Source organism: Caretta caretta, chromosome 1, assembly GCF_965140235.1.
Source record: "Caretta caretta isolate rCarCar2 chromosome 1, rCarCar1.hap1, whole genome shotgun sequence".
NCBI lineage: Eukaryota > Metazoa > Chordata > Testudines > Cheloniidae > Caretta > Caretta caretta.
This window is the reverse complement of record NC_134206.1, coordinates 9,348,352-9,375,683: the sequence shown is the minus strand read 5'-3', so window position 1 is coordinate 9,375,683 and position 27,332 is coordinate 9,348,352. Positions and strand designations below refer to the sequence as shown.

The window sequence follows — 27,332 nt, the reverse complement described above, 5'->3', positions numbered from 1 at the left end:
AACTTAACCTCTGTGGGCCGAGTGCCCCATCAGTCAAGTGGGGCTAATGCCACTTCCTTCTCCCACCCTTTGTTGCTCTTGTCTACTTAGACCGTAAGCTCTTCAGCAGGGCAGGGAGTGTCTCTCAGCATGGGTGTGCAGAGTCTAGCCGTACTAACAAGTACTAATTACATCCAAAATTCAGGTTGCACAGTCAAACACTTAGAAGTAATGGAAAACGAGCATTAAAGTTGCCCATGCAACCTTATTTCAGCTCCCTTGTGCATTACGATATGGGCTTTATTTACAAGTTCCCACACTATATTTTCCACAGGACTGCCACCTCCTTCAGCGAATGAGTAGTTATTCAGCATTTCTTTTTATCCTTCTCATTCAGTACATGGCCCAGGCTGTATTTACCACACGCCATCCAAATCCTACATGGCCTACAGAATGATTAATTTCCTGCTGGGCGTTTCTATGGTGCTCTCCCCGTCATGTTTGAGTGCGTCTGTGATGAAGCAGGACTGTTCTTAATGTTTCCTCTGAACAGTGTGGGGGTGCCTCAGTTTCCCCTGTGCAGTTCTTAAGTATCTAGGTGGTGGGATAAGGGTGTATGATCATTGCAGAGTCCTAGGGGGCAGGTGTGTGCAGGGGTCTGGACACAGAGAATGGCCGACACCCTGTTTCCTGGCAACTGATGGCCTGGGCCCTTCCTCCCTGCAAGGTGAGAGCTAAAGGGGTTGGAGAACAAAGGAATCAGGTGACCTCCTGGCCCAGGAAAGGGACAAAGCCCAGAGGAGGAGGAGCTGGAGAGAGTTTCAGTTTGGGGCTGGCTGGGGAGGAGGAGTGAAGTGCAGATGTGGTTATCTGGTTCACTGCTCCCCAAAATGGACCCGGCAGAGGGGTCCTGTTCTCTGTACCTACAAGCTCTGTTTTAGACCATGTTCCTGTCGTCTAATAAACCTCTGTTTTACTGGCTGGCTGAGAGTCCCGTCTGACTGCAGAGTTGGGTTGCAGGGCCCTCTGGCTTCCCAGGGAGCCCACCTGGGCGGACTCTCTGTGGGAAGCGCACGGAGGGGCAGAGGATGCTGAATGCTCCGAGGTCAGACCCAGGAAGGTGGAAGCTGTGTGAGCTGTGTGTCCTGCAGACAGTCTGCTCCCAGAGAGGAGACTTCCCCAGAGTCCTAACTGGCGTCGTAGGGAACAGTTCTAGAGCATCACCCGGGGACTCCGTGACAGCGTCACAAACATTCATGGATTTATCTCTGTGCATGGGATATTCTTATATCTAGTTTACAGATAGGGAGCTGAGGCAGAGAGAGATTAAGGCTACAATTATCAACAGTGACAACTAATTTGAGACACTTAGACCCTGATTTTTCAGAGCACTCACCAACAGAAATTGGTCCAATAAAAGAGATTATCTCACACATCTCATCTCTCTTAGCATTTTTATGGCACATTATATGCCCAGAGCTCAGCTCCAGTCAACATGAGTTGCAGCTGTGAGTGCTCAGCGCTTCTTCAAATCTGTTCCCCGGTGTCGTAGGTTGGGAAGCCAGAAAATGAGGAAGACACAATTAGTGGCCAACTCTGAGCACTGTGGTTTCAGTGATTTATCCAGCATCAAGCAGGAGTTCCGACAGAAGCAAGCAGAGAATCCAGTTCTCCAGGGCAACATTCAATTTCCTTGGCCACAGGTCCACCCATTCTCTTCCTGCAGCCCCTCCCTCATTCACTAGACATTGTCAAACTCCTGCAGCAAATGAGACAGGGATCCTACAGACAACAGCCTCCTTCACTACACAACCCTGATTCAGCCCCGGTGCAGATGCGTCCCATGCACTGAATGAGGCCTGGGGTCCAGTGTGAAAAATTGGATGTGATTGTGTCATTAACAACTATATCACCATGCATACGTCAATGGTCCCCAAACTTTTCGGGGTCAGAGCTGGGGTCAGGAGTGGGGCCACGGCTCCGGGGGAGAGGGGGACGCAGACAGGGGTAAGGGGGCCAAGCCTGTGGCTGCAGCTGGGGAATGGAGCCGCAGCCAGGGCCATCACTTTTAGGTTCTATAATTTACCAGGAGGAGGAGGGGGGCGGGGAGAAAGTATAAATCTATTAAGCTAATTGCTTCTGGGTTCCAACAGCTGTATGGAAATCCTGAGGCCCTGCAGTTTACATGGCGTCTGTAGCGAGAATAGGGAAAGTGGGAGAACATCATGAACTTCTATCATTGGAATGAAAGGAATAACTCCATTGGCTGGCAGTAGTAGTAGGCTGCTATCCTCTGTGTAGCCCAGGCAGTAGATGGGGACATGACACACCCTTTGTAAGTGTTTACCAGTCGGAATAGTTAGAGAGCATCTAAAGGGCTCAGTCCTCCCTCTGTCAGGGCAAGATCCAGAAGGCAGGTGCTCAGCCCTTTCTGAGAATCGGGCCCCTTGAAGGTGTCCTGAGTTGGACATCCCAGATCACTAGTCACTTTAGAAAGTCCTGGTCTGTCAACCTTGTGAAGGGAAGATGCCCTACAAGACAGGCCCGATGCCTCTGCTCTCATGGTTCTGCATCCAGCATTCATGTCCCCACTCCATTTAACAATTGGCTGGACTCGGGATGTCTGGCTTCACCATTCGGGCTGACTGGTCTGGGGCATTTCAGAGGCACTGGGATACCAGTGACATGCCCAAACAGACAGCAGGGACATGTAGGGACTCTGATGCGGTAACTGTGAGAAGGACCGTCCAGTACCTTTCAGTCAGGGCTACACACATGGGCCCGACCCAGAGTGAATCCAGATCCAAGCTGCCACAGAGTCCTGGGGTGTCCAGTGCTGGGGTTTGGCGCAGGGCCTCTCCCTCCGGTTCACACCTGCTCAGCACATACAGCAGAGCAGACTGGGTAGCTCTGTTTACTTGGTGCGGGAGTGGGTGGGAGGAGGTCTGGGGGAATAATCAGACCGGACGGAGTGACCTCACTTCTTCGCAGCCGTTTCTATAGAAACAAGCCCGCAAACAGCCACAGACTGGCAAGACAGTTGGTGCAGAAGGCAGAGCGGAGCCCCGGGGGCACATTGCCCTGCACTTCAGGACGAGCGCTGCAAAGAGCCCCTCACCCCCAAAGCAACGGAGCCGCTCTCTGCACCACCAGGACCCCGTCGCTGCTGTCCTCCGGCAAAGCAGGGGCTTAGTGAATCCGGGGGTGGTGAGCCCAGCACCGAGTTAAAGGCAGAGCTGACTGCAGTGGACCAGGCTAGGGTGTAAGTGCACCCCCACTCTCCTTTGCGGGATGGAACCAGGACTGCCCAACTGTGTGCCATAGCCACGGAGCGGGGGGGCTCCACAAAGCATCTTAGCATCACGTCCTCAAATCACCAGATGAACACCAGCTAATTAACCCTCCTGATACCCCTGCCAGCACCATCATCCCCATTTTAACACTGGGGAAACTGAGGCTGGGGGTGATCAAGTGGCTTGCCCAGAGTTTCAGAGAAAGTCTGCGCCAATGTCTGATTTGAATGGAGGAGCGCCAGGCTCACAGGCCGGCGCTTGGAGCATTGGATGCACTAGATTTAAAGGTTAAAAGGAAATAATCACTCTCCCATTCCACACCTGCTCAGAACCCAGCCCAGAGCCCGGTGCATCCCAAGGAGACACCCCTGTGTACAATGTGCTCAGTCCCGCTCGATGGGACAGGATTGCAAGTGCTGAGCACCTAGCCCACTGAGACCCCTTATGGGCAGGATTTCACAAGAGCGCCACACCCCGTGTTCACCCAACACGTTGAGCTCTTAGGGAAATCTGGCCACTTATTTCTGGGGCGCAAATAGGGGAAAATCTGTCCATAGGCATCTGTAATGCCCACATCCGCTACAAGTGAAACAAAGTGCACGACAGGCAAAACTAACGAAGGGTTAGGGTGACCAGATGTCCCGATTTTATAGGGACAGTCCTGATATTTGGTGCTTTGTCTTATATGGGTGACAATTACCGCCCACCCCCTGTCCCAATTTTTCACCCTTGCTATCTGGCCACCCTATGAGGGGTATCCCTGGGGCCCCTGGGTGCTGGGACAGACAACAGATAACATAGAAATAAGGCAACCCGGCTGTAAGACATACAAACGCCACATGGCACCTAACCCCACCCAATTACCAATCAACCCCCACCACTGCGACTGCATTACTGAAGTGACATCTGCAGCTCAAGGATGCCACAGACCGAGCTGTCCGGGGGGCTGAGCAGATGGAGATTTCCTCCTGCCTTGGGATCTAGCCTCCTCTATTCTCCTTGTTGTGTCCCCTACCGGAGGGACTGAGGTGTAGAAGCGAGACACATGACTGGGTGCTTTGCTGATCTCCTCTGCGCTGCGTGGGCTCCCACAGGGCAGTCTTGGATTCCTGCACTCCTGAATAATGAGCCCTAGCCAGCAAACCTTCCATGGACTGCACTGGGAGCAGGATGAGGCTCAAATGGCTTTTGCAATCCTGGGCTGGCCTGGAGGCTGCCACCTTGCCATCGGGTGTGGGGCCTGGCCCCAGGGATGCATACGTTCCTCCCCTCCAGGCTCATGGCCCTGTCCTACATCTGGGGAAAGAAAGGAAAGCCACAAGAGAACGGCGTGGGACTGTGTTGCTGGGTGGCTTGTGCGTGTGGGTTTGCGCCGTGTGCTGTCCAGCTCTGTGCAGACAGCTGGTTCAGCAGACTTCAGTGGTACTCCCCCATGCTGTCAAGTGCTGAAGGCTGGAATGTCATTGCCTCAGCCCGTGGAGCCCCAACGTTATTATTATTAACAGCAAATAAGGCAGCCAGCTCATTCGGCAGGCCTCGCTGCGTCTCATAAAGGACGACAAAGGCACTCAGCCAGGTTAATTGCCCTAGGATGCCAGCGCCCTGGCTCTGTGGGTACAGATGCGCAAAGACATGAGTGCCCCTTGGCACGAAGTGGCTCAGGCAGCAGCAGGAGTCTCTGCTGTCCCCTCGGCCACACAAAGGGTTAAGTCGAGACATTTATAGGCAGAGACAAACAGCTAGAATACACAACTTACGCACCACCGCACATATTTCACGACACCTGTTTGTTACCTCCCCTTGTTCCTGATATCTTGGACAAAACATCCCTGTTCATTGTTTGTCAAACCATCTTATCTTGGACTAGACTGGAATATATTTAGGTAACTATCTAGAGCCTAGTACGCTAGCAACAACTTTGCCAAGCTCATGTACCACACAGTGAACTTGAGGGCATCTGTTTGATACTTGGCCTGACTTTAGTTCACAGCCTCTGGTCTCGCACCAGGCCCAGTGCTCCAGGCTCGCTCTCTCTACCACAGCCTGTACGTCCACACAACACACGCACATCAGTCCAGTGCTCTCTGCATTGCACACAGTCCCACCACAGCAGCATTATTACATTCAGTTACATGACAGTGGCGCCTAGAGACCCCAACTGAGATCAGGACCCCGTTGTGTGGGGCTTGGTACACGCACATAGCAAGAGATCCAAAGAGCTCACAGTCTGAACAGACAAGATGAAGGGTGGGAGAGGAAACTGAGGCACGAGGAAGGGAGATGACTGGCCCAAGGTCACTCAGCAGGCCAATGGCAGAGCTGAGAATAGACCCCAGGTCTCCTGACTCCTAGCCCAGTGTCCCCCCTTCGCCCCACAGCGCCCAGCCTTCATCTGCAGAGCCATGACCCTGCACTGCAGCGAAGCTTCTCAGGACTGCTAAGGTGAAAAGACTCCGGTGGGAGGCTCTGGGAACTTCTCCTGCAGCAGGGCTCCTTTGTCCAGTTCAGGTCAGGAGATTCCTGCCATTCCCCTAAGGGAGGCCTTGGTCCAAAGCATTCTGAGGCTCATACAGAATTGCCTTTGCTCCTACTATTCCTACTTGTTCCCTGTCCATGTGTCTCCAGAGCATGCCTCACCACAGTGTCTAAGCAATGAAGTGCAGCCGTACCAGCTGCCATGGACTTTGTCAAACTACACTGCCAATAAAACTGCATTTACAGAGGCATTCTCCCTTAGTCATCATTAGCTGAGATACCACAGGCTTATCTCGTTCAGTCCATCTTTCGTCAGAAACGAACTCCTCCATTTCCTTATCTCCCTTGAGGGTGGCTGTCATTTCAACTGCAGGCCTCCATCCCCCTGTCCAGATAACGACCTACGATACATGCACTTCCACAAAGCCCTGACACGGAGAGAAACAAGATCCCACCAGTGGGAAATTTACACCACACTTTCCACTTGCTCCGCGGCTAGGGAGAAATCATCATTTCTATCTTTGCCTTTCTCTTCCCACGGTTAAGTAAGTTCTGCCTTCTGTGTACCAGTGGGGACAGACACTGACCTTGGGAGAAGTCAGTAACACTGGCAAATGCCTGCAGTTTTATACTCAATTCATATGTGATTCTCACTCAGGAGATAATGTCACTCGGCATATTGCTTGAATGACAACCGAGTAAGGACATTCACAATGCCCTCCTAGTAAATTCAAACCAAATACTATTATTGTCCTCCTGGTATTGTTCTTTTCCAACTGGCAAACCCCAAGATTTCTTACCAGGATATTCAGGGTTAGTTGCTTAATTATAGCTGTTCTTGCTCCCATGGGCCAGACTGTTCTTAATGAACTCAGCCCCCAAAGATTAGTAGAAGTGCTCAGCACATTGAACTCGCGCTGGGTTTTGGAGGCACACTGGAACCTGGGATTTGGGGACAGGCTGCCCATCGGTGTCACTATAGGTGGTGAGCACTTGTGAAAATCTGGGGTGAAAGCCTGGGCACACTGAATCAATGGCAAAACTCAGTTTGACTTCAGGGCCACCAGGGCCAAATCCAACACACGTTGATGTCCCTGGACAGACCGCTGTTTGTTTCAAGAAGAGCAAGATCAAGTGCCACAAGCAGAATGGAGTGGATCACTGGGCTGGGACTGGGAAGGAGTTTTTACTCCAGGCAAACAATTTATCCTAATGAGTGACTGTTGCTTCATTACAAGACCACCCGTGTGGGATTCACAAAGGTCACCCCACACTTCAATGCCGCAACTTCAAGGCACTGTCTGTACAAATATTTTTAGAGCACCTCTGCAAGCCCCGGAAGCCGGAGTTTGACAGCCGGGGCTGGGAGGCTCGCTTCTGCAGGCTGTTTGCAGACACAGCCTTAGTTTGCAGGGGACAGGCATTGTGTTTTAGTTGATGAGTTTTTAAATCTTCATTTGGCAACTTCTGCCTTAAAAGACTAGATCTAGACTTGGAGTTTCACATAACGCCTGGTAAAAGGCCATGTCAAAGGCCACACACCCAATTAAAATAATTTCCTTCCCACAGGTCATTGTTCATAGAGGTGGAGTTGGCTGGTGCTAAGTGGTTCCGTGGTGTTTTGCCAGGAGATTAATAGGGCTGAAATTCCAAACTCTGGTCTTTTCATCCAGAAATCGGTAAATTGCAATGCAGGGAATGTCATTTTTATTCAGCATTATATTCAAAGTGGTTTTAAGAACTTTTCAGACTTTTTTTTAAAATGGCCTGTCCTCTTCATAGCTGCACCTGCTGGCAGGGATCACAGATCAATGATAAGCATTTATCTGTACTGGCTGCATTCCTAACTAGACGCTAACAGTCCTCAGACAGTTGAGATGCTATGTCTATGCTCTGTGATAGTGTCCCTTTAAACACAGTACAGGCTGACTAGTTCTTCCACCACAGCTTCTCTGAAGGCCATCGAGGTCAAAGGGAGAAAAACATCACAAGTTCTGCTGTGAACCCTGCAGTCACTGCCCAGAAGGAAGGTTTAGTGGGGCAAGCCAGGGGGATGGTGTAGTTGGTTAAGCATCAGGTTTAAAATACTCTCGCTCCTTGGAAGCCGAGCTGAAGAGGCTGGCTGGCTCATTCCAGCCCTCCGGCTCTGGGAGGTGGCTGCAGTGAATTCCATGGAGCTTTCCACAGGTGGGGACTTTCCAACCTGAGCTTCTGGCTGCGCTGCTTGGACATGCAGAGCACCTTTCGTAAGACTAGGAGGTTGGCCTCAGCATCCTTGCATAACAAGCTGTGGCCACATATGCATGCAAACACCATGGTCCTGAGCCTTCAGCACTGAAAGTACCAGCCTTTTCCACCGGACCTAACAGAGTAACTCTGTGCCACTGTGGTCAGCCACCCGAAGTCAGCATAATCACAGGCACTTGGCTAATGTTTTGCTCATGGCCAAAACATCCCTTTTTTCCCACCGCTGAACTGCGCCCGGGCTGGCTAGCTGCTGCCCTCCACCCTAGAGGCAGCTGGACTCCCAGGGTGCTGTCTGTATGGGGTAAGTGAAGCACTCCCAGATGAAAGGTGCTGTTCTGTGGGCCAGATTCTTAGAGTGGCTTGGAGAAGAATCCAAACCTTTATCTGAACCAACCCGCCCAACCTTCTGTGGCTTGCCCATTGCTCACCTTCCCCCTACTCCATAAACAGCAGGATACTACATCACCGGAGCCTAGAACCACCAAATCCTCAGGGTATCCTAGGGGAAAAGGACACTTCCTTCTCATTTGCGTCTGCCCTCCCCCATAGACTCTTCCTCCCAGCCCAGTGGGCTTTTTCCCAGATCGATTATTTCCCTCCTCCAACCCATAATACTCCCTTAGGCCATCAAGTCAGCCAGCTGTGTCCTGCGGCGTCTCAGGTCCCCTGCGTGGGCTCGCTCTGACCAGGATCTCACCTTAGTCCACGTCCAACTACCAGCTGCATTAGCACCAGTCATTAACTCACCTCTCTCAAAAGCCTCCCTGAATCCCTCCGAGGTGCAGGTGCTGGACCTCAGCCAGGCCCTGAATTCTACCGCTAGCCATCACGGGGAGTGTAAGACACCTGCAGCTGTTGAAATGCAGTCTCCTTGATGCTGAATGCCTCCCAGCCTTCAGCAGCTGATGGGAGTAGCTGACCACAAGCATGAGATGTAGCACCTTCTCTGTGGGCTGCTCAACGGCAAGCCCCAGGGGAAGGAAGGAAGGGGTCAGAAATGGGAGGTGGGTGGCTGCAAACCACAGCAGAAGGGCAAAGGTCAGTCCTGCAGAATCACGCTTTGACATTAGGGCCACGACATTTCGGCTTCGTAAAGCTGACGTTGAAGTCTGGTTAGGTTCGAAGGAGGTGAAGCGTGGTCCTGCTACCAGCCTCAGCCCAGCAAACGTGGGGGGGCAGAGAGGAAGTGCTTGCTAACGGGGCAGACAAGCACACAGCCAGACACTTGCATACAGACGGAAGGGGGAAGGGGCAGTGCGATGCACCCAGGCACTGCAAAAAGAGAAGCAGACAGACCGGGTACGACGAGGAGACGGAGGGGGCAGATCAGGCTCCTGGGTGGGGCCTGCACAGGGAACACAGTAAAAACCACCTGGCAGTGGCAACACCATTCCCCAGGGCACCACCATGGTGCCTCCTCCTCAGAACCAGCAGCCCCAGAGCCAGCTCCACGGCAGCCCCTCTCCCCCACGGCACCCCCAGAGCCAGCTCCACGGCAACCCCCTCCCCTACAGGCACCCCCAGAGCCAGCTCCACGGCAACCCCCCTCCCCCACGGCACCCCCAGAGCCAGCTCCACGGCAACCCCCCTCCCCTACAGGCAGCATGTGGGGAGCCCCACAGAGGCAGCACGCCCCTGCCAGCCAGCAGCAGTAGGAGTCTGAGGTCCTCCACTGCTGCTGTCCTCTAGGGCAGGGGTTCCCAAACATTTTCTTTCTGAGGCCCCCCGACATGCAATAAAAGCTCCACGGCCCCCCTGCGCCCAACAGCTGGTTTTCTCAGGGCTGGCGTTAGAGCAGGGTTCTCAAACTGGGGGGTTGGGACCCCTCGGGGGGTCACGAGGTTATTACATCGGGGGTCGCAAGCTGTCAGCCTCCACCCCAAACCCCACTTTGCCTCCAGCATTTATAATGGCGTTAAACACATAAAACATGTTTTTAATTTATAAGGGGGGGCGGAGATTGCACTCAGAGGCTTGCTATGTGAAAGGGGTCACCGGTACAAAAGTTTGAGAACCACGGCATTAGGGGGAAGCAAGCAGGGCAATTGCCTGGGGCCCCACACCACAGGGGCCCCCGCAGAGCTACATTGCTCAGGCTTTGGCTTCAGCCCCAGGTGGCGGGGCTCAGGGCCCTGGGGTTCAGCCCCGTGCTGTGGGGCTTCGCCTTTCTGCCCGGGGCCCCAGTGAGTCTAACCCTGGCCCTGCTTGGCAGACCCCCTGAAACCTGCTCATGGCCCCCCGGGCGCCCAGAACCCCTGATTGAGAACCACGGCTCCATGGGCAGTGGCAGGAGACCTGCCGGCTGGGCACGGCGCTGCACCTAAGGCAGGAGCAGCAGCCCCACCAGCCCGGGCCCCCATTTTACCAACTGTGCCAGGAGCGGGGGATGGGGCTTTGCCCCTTTCCACCCCGCCCCCTCCCCCGCGGTGCCCTGTCCACCGGTTGTCCCACTGAGTCCAGAAGGGCTATTGGCGAGCAAGGCACCAGGTGACCCAAGGATCAAGCCCTAAACAAATGGTGCCAGGGCCAAATCCATCCCTGCTACAAGTGGGTGCAACACCACTGATGGGGGTGAATTCGAGAGGCACTGCACAGTGCTCTCTGACCCAGAGGCAGGAGGCCAAATCCAGCTCTGGTGTAACTCAGCTGACTTCAGCTGAAGTATGTACACCAGGGATGTCCTTGCCTCACTCTCAAGGGCCTGGGACCTGCCTCCTTAGAGACCTTCTTCCCCCAGGCCCAGCCACGCTGCTCTAGCCGGATCCTCCTTGGCTTACAAAGAGGAGGCCGGGGGCCAGGCTTTCTCCGGGAGGGGCTCCTCGCCTTTGATCCAAAACAGCCCAAACACCCAGGCCGTTGGGGCACCGTCCAAGGGTCATCTCTTCTTCCAGGGCTAGAGCCTGTTTACCCCGACCTTACGTCAGCGAAGTGGGAGCTGGGGCCGAGGAAGGACTGAGCAAACGCTGAGTTGCTCGGGATCCGGACCACCCTTAGCACCACTTCCTTTCCACTGGCTGGGTTTGTAGAGCGGGAAAGCAATAAATCAATCAGAATCGCTGTGAAGAAGTCTGGCTCCTGCTAACACAGAGCAGGGACTGCAGCTCATCAGCTGCAGCCTGCGGGGCAATGGACTCTGGGGAGCGAGCCACATGGACTTCCTCTCAAGGGACCACAGAGCAGGGACAAAGCATTTGCAACCACCAGTGCAGGCCTAGAAAGTGTGGGTATTGTCAGAGATGTGACTGTGGAAACGGCCCCTTCTTACATCGATCGGTCCCCTCTGAGCCCCCCGACTCGCGTCTGCCGGCTAAACTGGCACAACTGCGTGGCCGGTCCCCTTCGCTCTGGAGAGCCGGCAGAGACACAAGAGAGCAAACGGGATTCTATTCTTCCTGGGTCGGCAGCGGTGAAATCCCAAACACGGGATGCCTATTCCCGGTTGTGAGGCAGGAGACAGAAATTACCCAGCTTGAGAGCTCAGGAGGCAGGATTCTGAGACACTGACAAGCTGGAAAACAAATCTTCTTACGGGTAAACAGAGTGAATTTCTCGGGGGGGGGCACCAAGAGAGACCATCACCCCACAGCTACCCTTGTACGCAGCCTTGCCAAATCATCATGAACATTTACAAGCCCAGACACAAGATCTACTGGCCCACCCTCACCGCAAAGGTGAAAAAAACCATCAGGCAGCCAGCTCACGAGACCTTCAGGAGGCTGTTTTAATGGTGATGCTGCAACCAAAAAACCCCATAGACCAGACACTTTCTGCTTCACAGAGAAAGGAAAGCTGCTCCTATCGGAGAGGTGGGGGTTAGACAGGAGAATGGAAGCATGAGTATAATTTTTGGTGGTGCCCAGAACGGGTCCAAGCCCCCCTTCCTGCCTCCCTCCGCACCCCCCACCTTCCTTGTAAGCCGATATATATTTTTTAAAACAATGTAAAAATGGACTGGAAACAGTACGCGTTTAACAGTTTCCCTATATTGCACAATATCACTATTGTAAGAAAAAATTTATTTAACTAAGAATATCAACGTTATTAATACTCTTTTGAATACGGAAACAATCCAGCACTCTTGGATCAATAACCCACAAAAGCAAAAAGCTCTGTCCAATTCGCTATTGTACTCCAATCTCGTAAATCTTGATAGCCAAGACTGATGAAAACTCCTTTTCTTATCTTTTAGATTTGCACATCTTTCTTTTGTATAACTTCAGTTTGCAAGCTGGGTGTCGAACTCAGGCCACCACTTGATCAATTACCTTTTTGTTCTTTTTCTCTGGGTAATTAAGAATTTCTCCATTGTTGATTATTATTACACAAAATTAATGGGGTGGGGCTTGAGGGGTTTGGAGTGTGGGAGGGGGCAGAGGGTTGGAGTGCAGGGGTGAGGGCTGCGGGGTGGGGCTGGGGATGAGGGGTTCACAGTGCATGACGGGACTCAGGGCTGGGGCAGTGGGTTGGGGTGTGGGGAGATGAGGGCTCTGGCTGGGGGTGAAGGCTCTGGGGGGGGGGCTGGGGATGAGGGGTTTGGGGTGTGGGAGGGGCTCAGGCTGCGGGATGGGGCCGGGGATGAGGAGTTCACAGTGCAGGAGGGGGCTCAGAGCTGGGGCAGAGGGTGAGGTGCGGGCGGGTGAGGGCTCTGGCTGGGAGTGTGAGCTCTGGGTTGGGGCTGGGGATGAGGGTTAAGACATTCCTTTCCTCTACCAGGCTGGAGAACAGGCAGAACTGGATTACTGACATGGCTGTGCAGAGCATTACGACTGGGGATGTACGCTAATTTAACTGGATTTGTGTTTTTAACTATTATACAAATATTTCAGCCTCATAACCAAGATGAAAGGAATCTAAAAGGGTAAATCTGCATTAATTTGCACAGGGAGGTAAAGGCGAAACTCTGTTACTGGGGACATGGCCAGGCTGAAAGCCAGATATTGTAAACAGGTGTTTCTGGACCTATTTATGACTCTCTCACAGTCTGCTCATCTCTTATCTTGGACAATGAAAATCCATTAAGGTGCTTCCAAGTTCTCAGTGCGGTAACATTCAGGTTGCGAACACTTGATGGAAATTTGTCCTTCCTGTAAAACCAGTGTTTTCAATCGAATTTAAAAGAATAACAGAGGGAACATTTTTCTGTGGGTCTTAAGGGTTTGTTTTTATAAAACTAATTTTTTAGATAAAGTGGAGTGGTCACCTTATTAAGGGCTTGTCCACACTGGGGTTTCACACTGAGATAAACTATACCAGCACAAGTCATGGTTAACTGAGCATGGATTGTCTACACTAGGAGCGTGCACAGATGCATCTATGTTGGTGTAAAATAACCGTGTGCAGACAAAGCCTGCAAGTCAGACAGTCTAGCACCCACAGCAATGCACCCCTAAGAACCACATATAAAAACAAAGGAAAGAAATGACAACTCCTAAGCAAAGAATGGGGCTGGGGATAAGGGGTTCACGGTGCAGGCTCAGGGCTGGGGCAGAGGGCTGGGGTCGGGGGTGGGGGCAGGGTGAGGGCTCTGGCTGGGGGTGCAGGCGGCAGGCAGCTGCGGGGCTGGGGCTAGAGAGGAGGACTCCCCACAGCCCTCTCCCCGCTGGCAGCAGTGAGCTCCGGGGGAGGAGCCCCCACTCTCCTCCCTCTCCCCCCTGGTATGACACTCACCCAAGCCCCAGGCTGCTGCTCAGGAGGTCCAGACAGGATAAGCCCCCTCAGAGTCGCCTGCCGGGGGGGGGGAGGGGGGCTGTCGTGCCGCTACGCCTCCTCCCCTCCTCCGGCTCAGCAGTCAGCCTGCCACCGGCACCACTCCCTTAGCAGCACAGAGCAGCCGCCCACTGCCAGGGCGCAGGTGAGGTAAGGACGCTCAGGGGAGGCACGCGGGGCCAGGGGATGCTCGGGGGAGACACATGGGGGCAGCAGGCGGGGCCAGCAGAGAGACCTGGCCCTTAACATTAGTGGAACTGGGCCCCTGGGGCCCTGAATTTGCTGGAGCCCGGGCACCAGGGGCCCATACAAATCGCCATCCCTGCATGTAGCCCCAGGAGACCAGAGACACACAATGAGGCAGGGTCCAAGACAGCCGGCCCTATGGGAGCTCAGCCCCTGCCCAGCGCCTATTAATAATAAATGCCCCTTTGTGTTTCTACAGCATCTTCCTTCCAAGGCACTTCACAAACATCAGATTCATTAAGTCTCCTACAACCACCTTCTCCCTCCCATCAGAAACATTAGAAAGACACTGGCTGCAGTGGGCTGAGAAACCTATGTCCTGTCTGTGGCTCTTCCTCAAGCTCCCCGTCTGATCTTGGGCAAGTCCTCTCCTCTCTGCTTCCCCAGCTGTACGAAGGGCGTAACAATAATCACCTGCCTCTCGAGATGTTAATTCATTCCTAACTGCAAAGGCGCTACACAGTAACTCCTCGCTTAATGTTGTGCTCCCGAAAAATGCTACTTTAAGCAAAATGATGTTAAGTGAATCCAATTTCCCCATAAGAATTAATGTACATGGGGGGATTAGGTTCCAGGGAAATTTTTTTCGCCAGACAAAAGACTATATTTTATACACACACACACACACACACACACACACACACACACACACACAGTGTAAGTTTTAAACAAACAATTTATTACTGGTACACAGCAATGATGATGGTGAAGCTTGGTAGAGGTGGTGGAGTCAGAGGGTGGGATATTTCCCAGGGAATGCCTTGCTGCTAAATGATGAACTAGCCCTCGGCTGAGCCCTCAAGGGTTAATGTTAATGTAGCCTCACGCTCTACAACGCAGCAGGAATGGAGGGAGGAGCGACTGCATGGCAGAGAGAGAGTGTGTGTGTGTGTGTGTGAGAGACGCATTGCCCCTTTAAGTACACTGACCCCACTCTAAATACATTGTCTTTTTTAAAAAAGGAGGACTTGTGGCACCTTAGAGACAAACAAATTTATCTGAGCATAAGCTTTCGAGAGCTACAGCTCACTTCATCCACTTGTACTCCTTTTCTTTTTGCGAATACAGAGTAACACGGCAGCTACTCTGAAACCTGTCTTTTTAAGTAGATCAGCAAGTTGAGACAGTAGCGGCTGGCTGCAAGCTCCCTCTGTCCTGAGCCCTGTCATCCACCCTGCTCTGTGGAGATGGGGTAAAGGAGTGGGGGCGGCGGGGGACACCCTGACATTAGCACCCCTCTCCCCCGCCTCTGCACAGCAAGCAGGAGGCTCGGGGAGCAGCTCCATGGCAGTGCGGGGCAGGACAGATGAGCTGCTGGCAATTGGTAGACAGCTGGGCGGCTGCCGCACAGGGAACTTAGGGGAGGGGGGAGCTGATAGGGGGGCTGCCGGCCCACCCTGGTACCACACCCCACCAGCTCGCTCCACCAGGCTGCTCTTCCTGCAAGCAGGGGACAAAGCAGGCGGCTGCCAAACGTTAGAAGGGAGCATTGCGCAACTTTAAACGAGCATGGTCCCTAATTGATCAGCAACGTAACAACGAAACAACGTTAACTGGGACGATGTTAAGTGAGGAGATACTATACTAAGGCGAGGTAACAGCAAGCCCATTTTACAGATGGGGGAAAGAGGGCGACAAAGGGTTAAGCGACTGGCCTGAGGTCTGAATCAGTCTGCAATACAGCTGGGAATAGGTCCCAGGAGTCCTTGCTCTAAACACATAATGGGCCTGATTCTGATCTCACATATTCCTGTTTCCCACTGGTGTGAGATCAGAACCCGGCCCAGGACTGGGCCGTTACTCTACGGCTGGGCTACTGCATTTTTAAAGTACAGGTGTCTGTCCACGCTACCATTAAAATCCCTCCATTGATCATCAGACGCAAATCCAGGACAACAAGCCGGCTTCCTGCTGGTCAATACCACCCTGATAGGGACAAGTCTAGGCAGCCCATCGCTGTCGCCGGGAGGACTGAAAACCTGTCCTCTGCCGAGCCCTGGGGCAATGGTTGCGTGTTTCCTGGCATCACCAAGGCCTAGAGCATTCTGGCAGCCACGGGCCTGGGCTGTTGGTGATCTCAGCTGATTCTGGGGAGACGCACAGGGTCTTGTGCTCAGGACGGGGCTGATAAAGGGAAGTAGCTGCTGGCTGCCTTCCCACATTCAGTTTGACAATGGAATGCACATTTAGCCTGTTGGAGACAGACACAGCCCCTGTGGTGTGGGGGAACTGGGCATGGGGAAGTGTAGAGGAATGCATCCAGTCAGGGCGGCAGAGCACAGCTCCTTGGGGCTCCCTGCACAGGTGGCAGCGGGGCCCCAAGGTAGGAGCAGACACAGAGCCACCCAGCAGACTGCCCTCGGCACAGGCTGGAGGTTTGGCCCTTTGCGATCATCCCATCCACCAGCATTTCCGACGCACTCACAATCGCAGCGCCCAGGAGCGGCCATCACCACTGGCACATGTTACCAGCCAGTATCAGCAGCTGCAGTCATTTAAACTGAGCAAATTCCTGGAGAACAGACGGTTGTCCTCTTCCCCCTTTTTTGCCACCAGATGAAACCACCGAGAACGTCACAGGTCAGCTCACCTCCAGCAGAGACTGCAAGAAGCAGATCGAGCCAAGGACGGGAAAGCAACGCAGCGCGATGGCAACGCAGCAGAGAGAGCACCAGCGCAGAAAGGCCCCAGACATGGCCTGGCTGGCTCTGCAGCCCAGAACAGGGCTCCCTTTGTTCTCGCACATCTGCCTCCCTGCTCAGAGCAAGAATCCTGTTAACCCTCTTCTTATAGCCCCGGGCCTCCCGCCGCGCTAGGGGAGAAGATAATGACATGAGGAGACTAACCCGGCGGCTTGGAAAGAACCCAGAAACACTGTGCTTGTTCTTAAAACAGGTTCTCACACTTCCCGGCACCGCGACCCCTTTCTGACAACAAAAATTATTACACGACCACAGGAGGGCCAAAGCCCGAGCCCCACCGCTCCGGGTGGGGGGGGGCAAAGTGCAAGGGCTTCAGCCCCAGGCAAGGGGCCTGTAACCCGAGCCCCGCCACTCAGGGCTGAAGCCCTCGGGCTTGGCTTCGGCCCTGGGCAGTGGGACTCGGGCTTCAGCCCCAGGTCCCAGTAAGTCTAAGCCACTTTGGGGTCCTGTCTGACAGTTTGAGAACTTCTGTCTTAAAACAACCATACATCTGCAGCAAAGGAAGCCCAGAGCAATGGGATGGGTGCTGCCGGTCCCCCTGCCGAGGGTCTCTCTGGCCAGTGACAGATCCGAATGGCAGCTCAGAACCAGGCCCTGTTGCTGTCTAACGTGATTTGGGTGGCGAGACACATGGAAACCAATGACTTGTGGAATTTAATCAATTCCTTTCCACAGATGGGATCCTCTGAAGTTACCCAATTCCTTTAGAGGATGGTAAGACATACCCAGAGGAGTTCTGCCTAGCAATTCCACTCTTTCTGTCCCCAGCCATGAGCAAAGACACCATGGTGTCTAGCATATGGACACAACCTCAACGAGGAATGAACATGCCTGATCTCAGAGCGACCTAAAAGCAATCGGTAATCTATCATTTCCCCAGGAGGCAGCAGCCTTACAGGACCAGACCCGTGGTCCCTCTAGCCCAGTCTCCTGTCTCTGATAGTGACCAGTTGCTTCAAAGTGACGTTGTTGGGGTCAAATTCTAACCAGTACATTGTAGTAGAATGTAGTATCGTCACCAAAAGCATAAGTGGGTTCAAAATGGAATTAGATAAATTCATAGAGGATTGGTCCATCAATGACTATTAGCTAAGATGGTCAGGGACGCAACCCCGGGCTCTGCATGCCAGAAGATGGGACTGAACGACAGGAGATGGATCACTCGAAAATCGCCCTGTTCTGTTCATTCCCTCTGAAGCATCTAGCACGGCCCACCGTCAGAGACAGGATACTGGGCTAGATGGACCACTGGTCTGACCCAGTACGGCTCTTTGGAGGTTCTTATGCAGTTTAATCCTTCCACAGATACTTTTCCCCAACACTTTTGCTATTATTCATCCACTAAGGATTTAAAATAGCTGTAGATAAGATCAGCAAAACAACCCACTGGCAGAGAGATGATGAGAAAGTGAGACAGAAAGAGAGAGAGAAATTACTGTGTGGATAAGGAAATGGAAAGAAAGCTTGTTGAAATGCAGAATGCACCTCCCCCACCCCCACCAGCCGGTCTCTCAGCTGCTAATTTTACAAACCCTGCATTTCATCATCCAAAATTCAAACCTCAGTCCTCACCTGGGAAGGCAGCGGTGAGATTCTCATCCCTGTCTCTGGGATACAGCCGGGAAAACACAGCACAATGTGCTTTTATACTTCCATCTGGAGACTCTGCAAGAAACCTGCCCCCCCTCGCACTCCCTCTGCAAACTTCACACAAGGCACTGGCTGTCCAGAAAGTCCTCCAGCACATACACACACACCCCACAGCCTCGCTCTCTTTCTCTGGGCTGACCTTCTCTCTGAGCTGCACAATACTTCCTGAAAGAGCAGGCCCACCAAAGCAAGAAGAAAAAAAAAACGCCACCCAGAATTCACTGGGGCTAATACTTCCTCCTCTCACCCCCAAAAAGTGACACCTCCCAGACCTTGCGCTGCCGGCTGCTCACCACCAACCACACAGCATAAAGGGAGGTTACCATGGCTGCCAAGAAGCACAACAGACCAAGATTTATATTACTAGCTCCCCCTCACACTCCCTGAATTTAAAGGGCCATCTATCTTATCGGTATTTATTTATTCAGCACTGTACAATGACACACGAACACAGCCAGTCCCAGGCCAAGCTGAAGGACAGATACAAGGGGCACCGGGAAATCCAGAGGTAGTGATTAACGGAGTAACTATATCCCCCAGATTCGCTACTTGTGGATAACTCAAAGGGCAGGGGTTGTCCTCCCGCCCTGCCTGGGATGCTATAAGACCGGCATGATTCCTGCTACTTTCACTGCTGTGGGTGAAAAGCAGCAGGGAGAGGCTGGTTAGTTTCATTCATAGCTTGGGATATCTATGAACAGCAGCGGAGTGGTTTGCCAGCAGGTGCTGAAAGACAAGAGCGCAACCATTCCTATTTAGAACAGTCCTTAGCTGTCCCTGCGAGCCTGAGGGTTCGAAACTTCCTTTTTGGTCATAAACGAAACCGTAGATTCTGCAGAATTCAGTCATTTGGGTCCCCTGCCGCCCAGAGAACGTGTCCTACAGATGAGGGGCTGGGTGGAATTTTCATGCCCTTTATTTGGTACCACGCAAGCCCACTACAAACGGTTTAGGACAGGAAGTGAAGAAGAATAGCTTGTCCATCGCAGCCACAGGGGGAGCTGATGTAGGCAGAATGTAGCTACCCGATTAGGGATTTTTGCAGGACACTACGACGGAGTTCCTTGCTGCCGTTCAGTGTTCCGCAGGCTCTTTAATAACCACATGTGAGCCAGCCCTTCGATTCCACCTCTCCTCCAAGAGATGGACCCTCCAGCTGCACACCACCATTCTGGGGCATCACCTCGTTAGTGACATCAAGGGAACAGCCCCATCTACTGGGATGTCACACTCTCCACTCCCTTGCTATCCTGGGCAGTCATTTACACCTCTGCAAAAAAGGATCAAGCTCGGTCCAACTTGCACAACAACGAACGGGGCAAGGGCAGAAGAGACTCGAGCCCTCTGACTCTCTGTGTGTTTGGGGCACAGGGCTGGGCATGTGAATCACATTAATATCACTGGCTACAGTAGGAAATAGGCAAAAAGAAAAGGAGGACTTGTGGCACCTTAGAGACGAACCAATTTATTTGAGCATAAGCTTTCGTGAGACGTGAGTTGTAGCTCACGAAAGCCTAGGCTCAAATAAATTGGTTCGTCTCTAAGGTGCCACAAGTCCTCCTTTTCTTTTTGCGGATACAGACTAACACGGCTGCTCCTCTGAAATAGGAAATAGGGTAACTGGAAAAAGTAACAACCAGATCACCAAAATGCACTCAGCCCCTGCAGGAAGATCAGGGCCCAGAGGCTTCCGGACCCTCCCATTATTTGGAGATGTATCCAGGGGCTTGGTCACTGCTGTATTACATCAGTTTTGGAAGCATGTGTAGTCGCTGGAGTGAGGACTGAGCCCTTCGATGTCTAAGCTATGGCCAGTTCTGTCTCAGTACCTGTGTGAATTCAATATCACACATACACATGCTATTTGCAAAGGCAACAAAGGGGGGAAAACAGTCCCCAAAACACACAGACGTGGCATACCCGCCTCCGGGGCATGATGAGAATTAACTGACGTTTGCGAAGCACCTCAGAGAAAAAGCCCTACCTAACTGTTAAAGCTATCCTGGGGCCTCATCCTGTGAGATGCTGAGCACCCTCAATGGCCACGGACTTCAGCAGGGCCCCAGCACCTCGCAGGATCAGGCTTTTCATCATCATGTTGCTGCCGTCGCTGTTGGGTTTACTCTGTTTATAGAAGAACCTGTGCTCTCCAGAGAAACCCCCCAGAACAAGACCCGAATTTAGATCTCTCCCAACTCAGTGCTCAGCATTTGCCAGTGAAATTCCCTTTACTGAAACCCTGAACTATTCATGTTCCCTTGGATAACCGCCTTCTCCTGTACGCTGGAGCCTGCCAAATATGGGCCCTTTTCCATTATTTAGTGGAGAAGATAGTACAGTATTCGTGGCACAGAGGCGAGCGTCAGGAATGAGTGATGCTGAGCCGACCAGACTGAAAATTTCTTACACTTGGCAAGATAGGTAGCTCTCGTAGAGGGTTTCCTGCTGCCGACGAGAACTTGTCTGACTTGATCAGAGCAAGAGAGCTCCACTGGGTTCAGCCATGGAGCTTCCATGCCGCGAGGTGGAGCGACTCAAGATTCGGATGTTGGAGGCGGCCATGTTGCTGGGTTATTGGGTCCGGGAAGAGTAGCAGGGTGACCGGGGTTTCCACGGACATTTCCAGGAGTGATGTGTACCAGTGCTGGAAGGGCCAGACTGGAGCTATCCATATCACAGAGCTTGGTCCCTGCGGATCTTGAGGAGCACCTTGTGAACGAAAGGGACGGGCAGGAACGCGTTTAGGAGACGCCCTCCCCCTGGGAGGAGGAACGCATCCACAATGGAGCCCGGGCTGTGACTCAGGAAGGAGCAGGACTGCTGACACTTCCTGTTACGTTACGTGGCAAACAGGGTCTATTTGTTGAGCTGGTGGTTGCCATTGAGGTGGCCACAGCGCCGGAGGAGGCTGGTAGTGTCGCCTAGATCTAGACGCCTGCTGCTGGACCTATCCGAATGACAGGACTCCGCCTCAGACTCTGAAAAAGAAGACCCCGGAGGAGCGGTACTCAGTGGTGCCGAAGAGCAGTGCCGAGCCTCTGGGGACCGATGCGGTTCCCCCCCTGTGGGTGGCCAGTGCCAGAGATGGGGAGCAGCGTGACATCATCGCCGGCTAGCCCCTAGATGGACTAGGCAGCCTGGCTAACACCGGTGCCTCGTCCCTTCTTGGAGAAGGCGGAGCCATCAGGTGACTACGGTCCTGCACCGCCTCACATGTCTCCGGAGTGGAGGGGAGTTGAATGTCCCGGCCATGATGGTCCGTAGAACAGTAGTGGACCAGACTCGACTGGACCCCTTGCGGGGCAGGAGTTGACGAGCCCCTGGGAGCTGCCGGGCCCGAAGGAGGCTGCCGCTGTCTCTTGAGGCACAGGAGGGGGAGAGCGCCCCCTCTCTGGGCTCTTTTTCTTCTGGAGCACCGGGGATACAGAACGGCGCCTACCAGAAGTCTTATGTTCGGTGCCATGTCGGTGCCGGGAGTCCTTAGTCTCCGTTATAGGAGCCGCCTTGCACGCCGTCAGCGTCAGTGCGCTGCACACGGAGGAGGAGGGACTCAGCACGGCCTCCGCCGGCCCGGGGTCAGATTGCAGGCGGCGGGCTGCCTCCATGAGGATAAGCCTGAGTCTCTGCAAGCGATCCTTACGGGTCCTTAGCCAAAACCCTTTACAAACGTGGCACTTGTCCTTGTGACTCTCACCAAGGCACTACAAACTAGAAGTGTGCGGGTCACTTTTTGGCATCAACTTTCCGCAGACTTCACACGGTTTGAACCCCAGCAGCCGAGGCATGCCCCGGCGGCGGGGGGGGGGGGAGTAACCCCCACAGTAAAAACTTAGTCTACTACTACTATGAACTTAAGACAAAAACTATGAACTATATACAAAACACAACAGCACACTGCTAAAGGCGCTTGCAGAAGCAAGAGCGAGGGAAGTTCCAGCTAGCCGTCACAGGAGGTAAAAAGGAACCAAGGGGATGGCGGGTCGGCAGGGCCCTATATTGCACACCATGAAGGCACAACTCCAGAGGGGCGCCTAGGCCGACCCTCCGGATGCTGCTAGGGGAAAAATCTTCCTGCTATGCATGCGGCGTGCACACACCTGATTGGAATGGCCATGAACAAGCACTCGAAGAAGAACTAAGAGGAACCTGCAAGATAGATACAGAAGAAATCCTGCCTCACACCCATGCAGCATATGAAAAAAATCAAAACAAAAACCCCAGCCAGAGTCTTGACCCCGAACAGAGAGAAGAGCCAGAGACTTCACAGAGTCCGCCAAGGACGTCTCTATTGATGTGGCAGGCACTCCAATATTACAGTGACAAATAGGCAGGCGGGCGGGCGTGAAGGTAGCTAGACAGACGGAACCGAACAAGGACTATGCACATAAGAATTATTAATATATCTTGTTTAATTCTTTGCTCACCGTCACCATTCGCACAGTCACGACAGGGCCGTCCTGAAGGTTCTCAATCATTTTCTCCTCGCCTTCTCAACCCCCCAGGTGTTGCCCCACAAACCTCTCTGCTCTGTCGGGTTTTAGTTGACAATTTTTTTTCGTTTCCTACTAATATATTAACTTTTTAAAAAGAGTTTCTCTGCATAACACAGACCAGAGACCCTTGCTCAGTAAGTACACACTGTGACATTTCACAGTGAAGGAGGGAATCTTACACATCCTATGTGCTTGTCACTATCGGTACTCTGGGAGCTGCTTTGCGCGTTTGTGTCAGTGGGATCACAGCCAGTTTCACCGTTGTTTATGGCTAATTTCACAGAGGCACTGAGACACGAGCTGATGGTGAGGAAACATGATCCAGAGCAGTGCTTCTCAGCGTTTTCGGGTTGATGCCCTCTTATTTGAAGTCCAAAATTTTCAGGACTCCCTTACGTTTACACTAGAAGTAAGAGTAAAACATGGATCAATGATACCAAAGAACTGGTGCTAAGCATGTGTGTGTGTGTGAGAGAGAGAGAGAGACTTCAGGCAAATCACTTAATCTGCCCTGTGCCTCAATTCCCCACAGAGGCAGTACTTGTGAGTGTAAAATCTAGCAATGACTGATTGTTCAGCGCTCGCATGCTATGGTGATGTGGACCATACAGCTACCTAGATAGATACGGAATGCCTCTCTGCGGCTGACTTATAGGGAAAAGTTGAGCGCCTCTCAGGCAGGTCAGTGGTTACAGACAGCTCCTCTTGCTGGAAGGATCAGCTTGATTTTGCTGGCAGTTCCCCTTTGCATTTACTTTCAATTCTCTACAAGATATAAAACTATCCTCCAAAAATGTTTGCAGAACACTCAACTGTTCTAGAGTAACAGCCGTGTTAGTCTGTATTCGCAAAAAGAACAGGAGTACTTGTGGCACCTTAGAGACTAACCAATTTATTTGAGCATAAGCTTTCGTGAGCTACAGCACCCGATGAAGTGAGCTGTAGCTCACGAAAGCTTATGCTCAAATAAATTGGTTAGTCTCTAAGGTGCCACAAGTACTCCTTTTCTTTCAACTGTTCTAGCATGTCATTTTCATGCCCCAAATCGGAGGCGTCGGTTGCACGAATTCAGCACTAGAGAGCAGCATTACACCAAATAAAACAGACAAGACCTTTATGCCTGTATCATGTCAGATGCATACGGCTGAGCTAGGCAGCGACAATCACTCTATCCCAGGGCAGCAGCCATGGCTGCAATATCTCTTCCCCCGTGAGCCACTTCCTGAAAACCCCAGGAAATCTCCCCGGAAGGAGCGAACCTGGGAACAGTCACTCTAACAAGACAATGTTCAGTGCTGGTTCATGTTCAAAGGACTGCACAGTCCTCCTCCACTAGGGAGTCGGGAGCCAGTGTCAGAACAGCCCCAGATGCTCCTGTCATAGGAGCTGTACATGTTTCTAGAACGATTATACCTCCGGAGTCCCTCCTCTCAGGTCCTGTGTACAGATCACTAGGCCACGTCTCTGTCTACTAAACCACTACCAATGACCATGCTTTGAGATTTATATAGTGCCTCACATCTGTGTGCACGGAGACCACAGCCTGTCACGCTGACCAGCACTGTCTCCTTGTGCACCCGTCTGTTGTCTCTGGTCTTGTACTTTGCTTGGAAGCTCTCTGGGGCAGCTACCATCTGTTCGTTCTGTGTTTGTGCAGCGCCAAGCACAACTGGGTCCTGGCCCGTGACTGGGGCTGCAAGTATGAGGATGATACAAATAAATAATACGAAGCCACGTCCTTGGCATTCCCTCCGGGTGGTGGGGAAGGATTATTATCCCCAGTGTGGAGGTGAGGAATTTGGACACAAAAATTATTGCCCAAACTTTCAAGAGTGGCCTCTAATTTGGGGTGCCCAAGTTGGGACCCCCTGGGGACTGATTGGCAGCGGGGCTGGGCACTTGGACCTCTGAACAGCAGGCATGGGGGAGGTCCCTGAAGCTAGGCACACAAAAATCTGTGACCGCTTCTGCAAAACGTGGCCCTTGCCCAAGTACCCACAGCTGAGTCAGGTGCAGACCTGGGCACCAAACCCAGAGAAGTCCTAGTCTCCTGCTCTAACCACTAGACCTGTAAAAGTTTATAACGCTTATAGAGAGAAGAAAACGCACCCTGTTAGTGGGAATCGAAATCAACACCACACAGTGCCACCCATCCAAATGAGAAACCAGGGCCAGCTGCGGACGGGCAGGCGGGCGAGCAGGGCAGTCATCCTGGGCCCAACTTCCAAGGGTGCTGCCACACTGCTGTGCCACTTGGCTTTTTAATTTTTTTTTCTCCATTCTGATTGGAGCAAAAGTAACTGGCCACTCTGATTGGCCGGCTGTTTTTTTTTTTATTATTATTTTGCTTTGCTGATTGGCCGGATGTGGTTGGTTTATTTTTGCTCAGCTGCCAGTGTTCAGCAAAATGGACAGGGCCACTCCTGAGGGAGATCAGTGATTTCTCTGATACTCAACATACACGCCCCTTCCCCTCAGGGGATCCAAGTCTCTTCTCTGTAGTCGGTAGCCTGCTACAGAGTGACATTCCCCAGCACCAGCTCAGAGCACCACAGCTGACCAGTGCTGTGTGATGGGGCAAATGCCAGCAGGACTGCACGCCCAGCAGTAATTCACGCCGATCTGGGGGCTTCCATGGGCTCCCCGTGGGGACATCGGTGACCACCGCTAGGCAAAGGCTTCGGGCTGCAGTTATGGAAAGAAAGCCCCCATCCCAGCCCTGTCCCAGGAAACCCCCCTTTCTGTCTACACCCAGCGATTGAGCTCCCTCTCCCCTCCACTGTCTGTTTCGGGGCGCCCAGCGTCCTGCCCACCCTTCCAGATGGGAGTCCCTCGGCCAGAGCCACAAGGTGGAAAAGGTCGCTGAGCTGAGCGACATCCAGTATGAGCACTATGGTCATTTTCCAGGGGACACACAAAGATTTGGGTCGATGGCTCTAAGCACCGTCTATATGAAAACAGGTCTGGGAAGCGCAGACACATCTACATAGCTCAGGATCTTCCTCAGACCCTTCCTGGACTTCACGCCCACGGCTGCCCCCGGTGACCCAGGCCTGGGATTCACAGCTCATCCAACAGACTGGTGAGAAGCGCACTGAGCTCCGCACGGGGTCAGCATCGGTTCCAGCACCCCTGGGCTTCCTTGGAGGTCCCTCACCCAAGCACGGACCCAGCCTAACCTGGCTTAGCTCGGGAGACCTGAGGAGAGCCGGGTGAAGTGGCCCTCAGTGAAGGCACCTATCCCACCCCTGGCCTGCATCCGATTCCACAGTCACTGGACTTCCAGTTCCCCCATTAGCCTTACCTGGTGGCCGTCCTCTGGGACAAAGCCCTTGGCGGCAGCAAGGGCGGTCGGCTTGGCAGGGGGGGCACCTTGAGGGAGTGGGGCTTAGTCTCCAGCTGGTGGCGTTTCACTGGCAAAGGGGGCAGCGGTGGTTTCCCCTTCCCTTCAGGGACCGCTAGCCCCAGAGAGAGCTTGTCTCTGGCTGGCAGCGGAGCAGGCAGCGGAGGGGCAAAGTCAGCGAAGGAGGGCAGTTCGGAGCGACAGGGGACAGCAGGGGACAGTTCAGCAGAGACAGGAGGCGATGCTGAGGAGAACTTGATGGGAGGGCGACACCCCAGTCTCGGGGGGATGGGTGGGGGCACCTGGCTGAGGCCGGCAGGGTTCCCCATCTCCGTGAGAAGAGGAGACTTTCTGCTGGCTGGCGTGGGCGAGTCACCTTTGAGCTCCGGCTCTGCCCGGGCGGTCACGGCATCTGCGCTGACCCGGAAAATGTTGCGTTTCTTGGGGACTGGCCTCCTTGCTGCCACCACAGGCCCCTCCGTGCCTGGTGGAGCCTCCATGAAGGCCTTCTGGAGGCCAAAGAGGATGCGCTTGCGATGGCCTGGCAGCAAGATCCCGATCTGAGTCAGCGCCTCATCCGTCAGGTTCCTGCAGTCCGACACCTTCCAGAGGTCATTCTTCTCAAAGCTCTCCAGGTACTGGTCCAGGTGAAGGGCGCTGAGCCATTCAGCCACAAGCAAGGACGCCCCTTCCTCCATCGTGGGACGGGGGAGCTCCACCTCAGTTCATTTCTCCACCACGTGGTGAGCTTCAAAATGGCGTCCGCACCTAGAAGGAAACAAAGAGCTCGTTAGAATGTGCAGGCATCAGAGCATCAAATAGGGAGGGGACAGAGGCCCAGTCTTGCCTCTCTTCCTTTGGCTGTTCCACAAAGCATCCCACTGAAATCCCATGAGATTGTTACCCCATTTTACAGAGGGGAAAACTGAGCCCCGGAGACGCTAAGACCAATATTTTCATGATACTGTCTAGATCGAAGTGGGCTGATTTTCAGACCAGGCTGTTCTATTCTATCCAGGTTCTTATATTGCCCTCATCAGCACAGCATCCAAGCACTTTAGCCCCCATGAATGCCACAGAAGTCAACAGGAGCAGTGGACTGTCAGCACCGCTGAGAAAATCAAGCCACTCGTTTGGGTCCCTACTTGCAGCTTTAGGAGCCTCACTTCAGACAGCCAAACAAATCTAGCGGTTTGCC

General features: G+C 53.1%; 1 protein-coding gene across 9 annotated transcripts in view; it reads right to left on the bottom strand.

Moving 5' to 3' along the window:
- Window positions 1-27,332, bottom strand: part of ARAP1 (ArfGAP with RhoGAP domain, ankyrin repeat and PH domain 1) — a 227,884-nt gene that overhangs the window by 100,399 nt on the left and 100,153 nt on the right. For 7 of the 9 annotated variants that reach the window (XM_075125781.1, XM_048838572.2, XM_048838582.2 and 4 more), the window contains exon 2: window positions 26,096-26,902. In XM_075125781.1, the coding sequence (XP_074981882.1) occupies window positions 26,096-26,832 (737 nt within the window). In that variant the 5' untranslated portion in view covers window positions 26,833-26,902. Of the gene's footprint in view, window positions 1-18,220; window positions 18,546-26,095; window positions 26,903-27,332 lie in introns of those variants that run through there. The other 2 variants (XM_048838642.2, XM_048838650.2) reach the window with 1 other exon arrangement.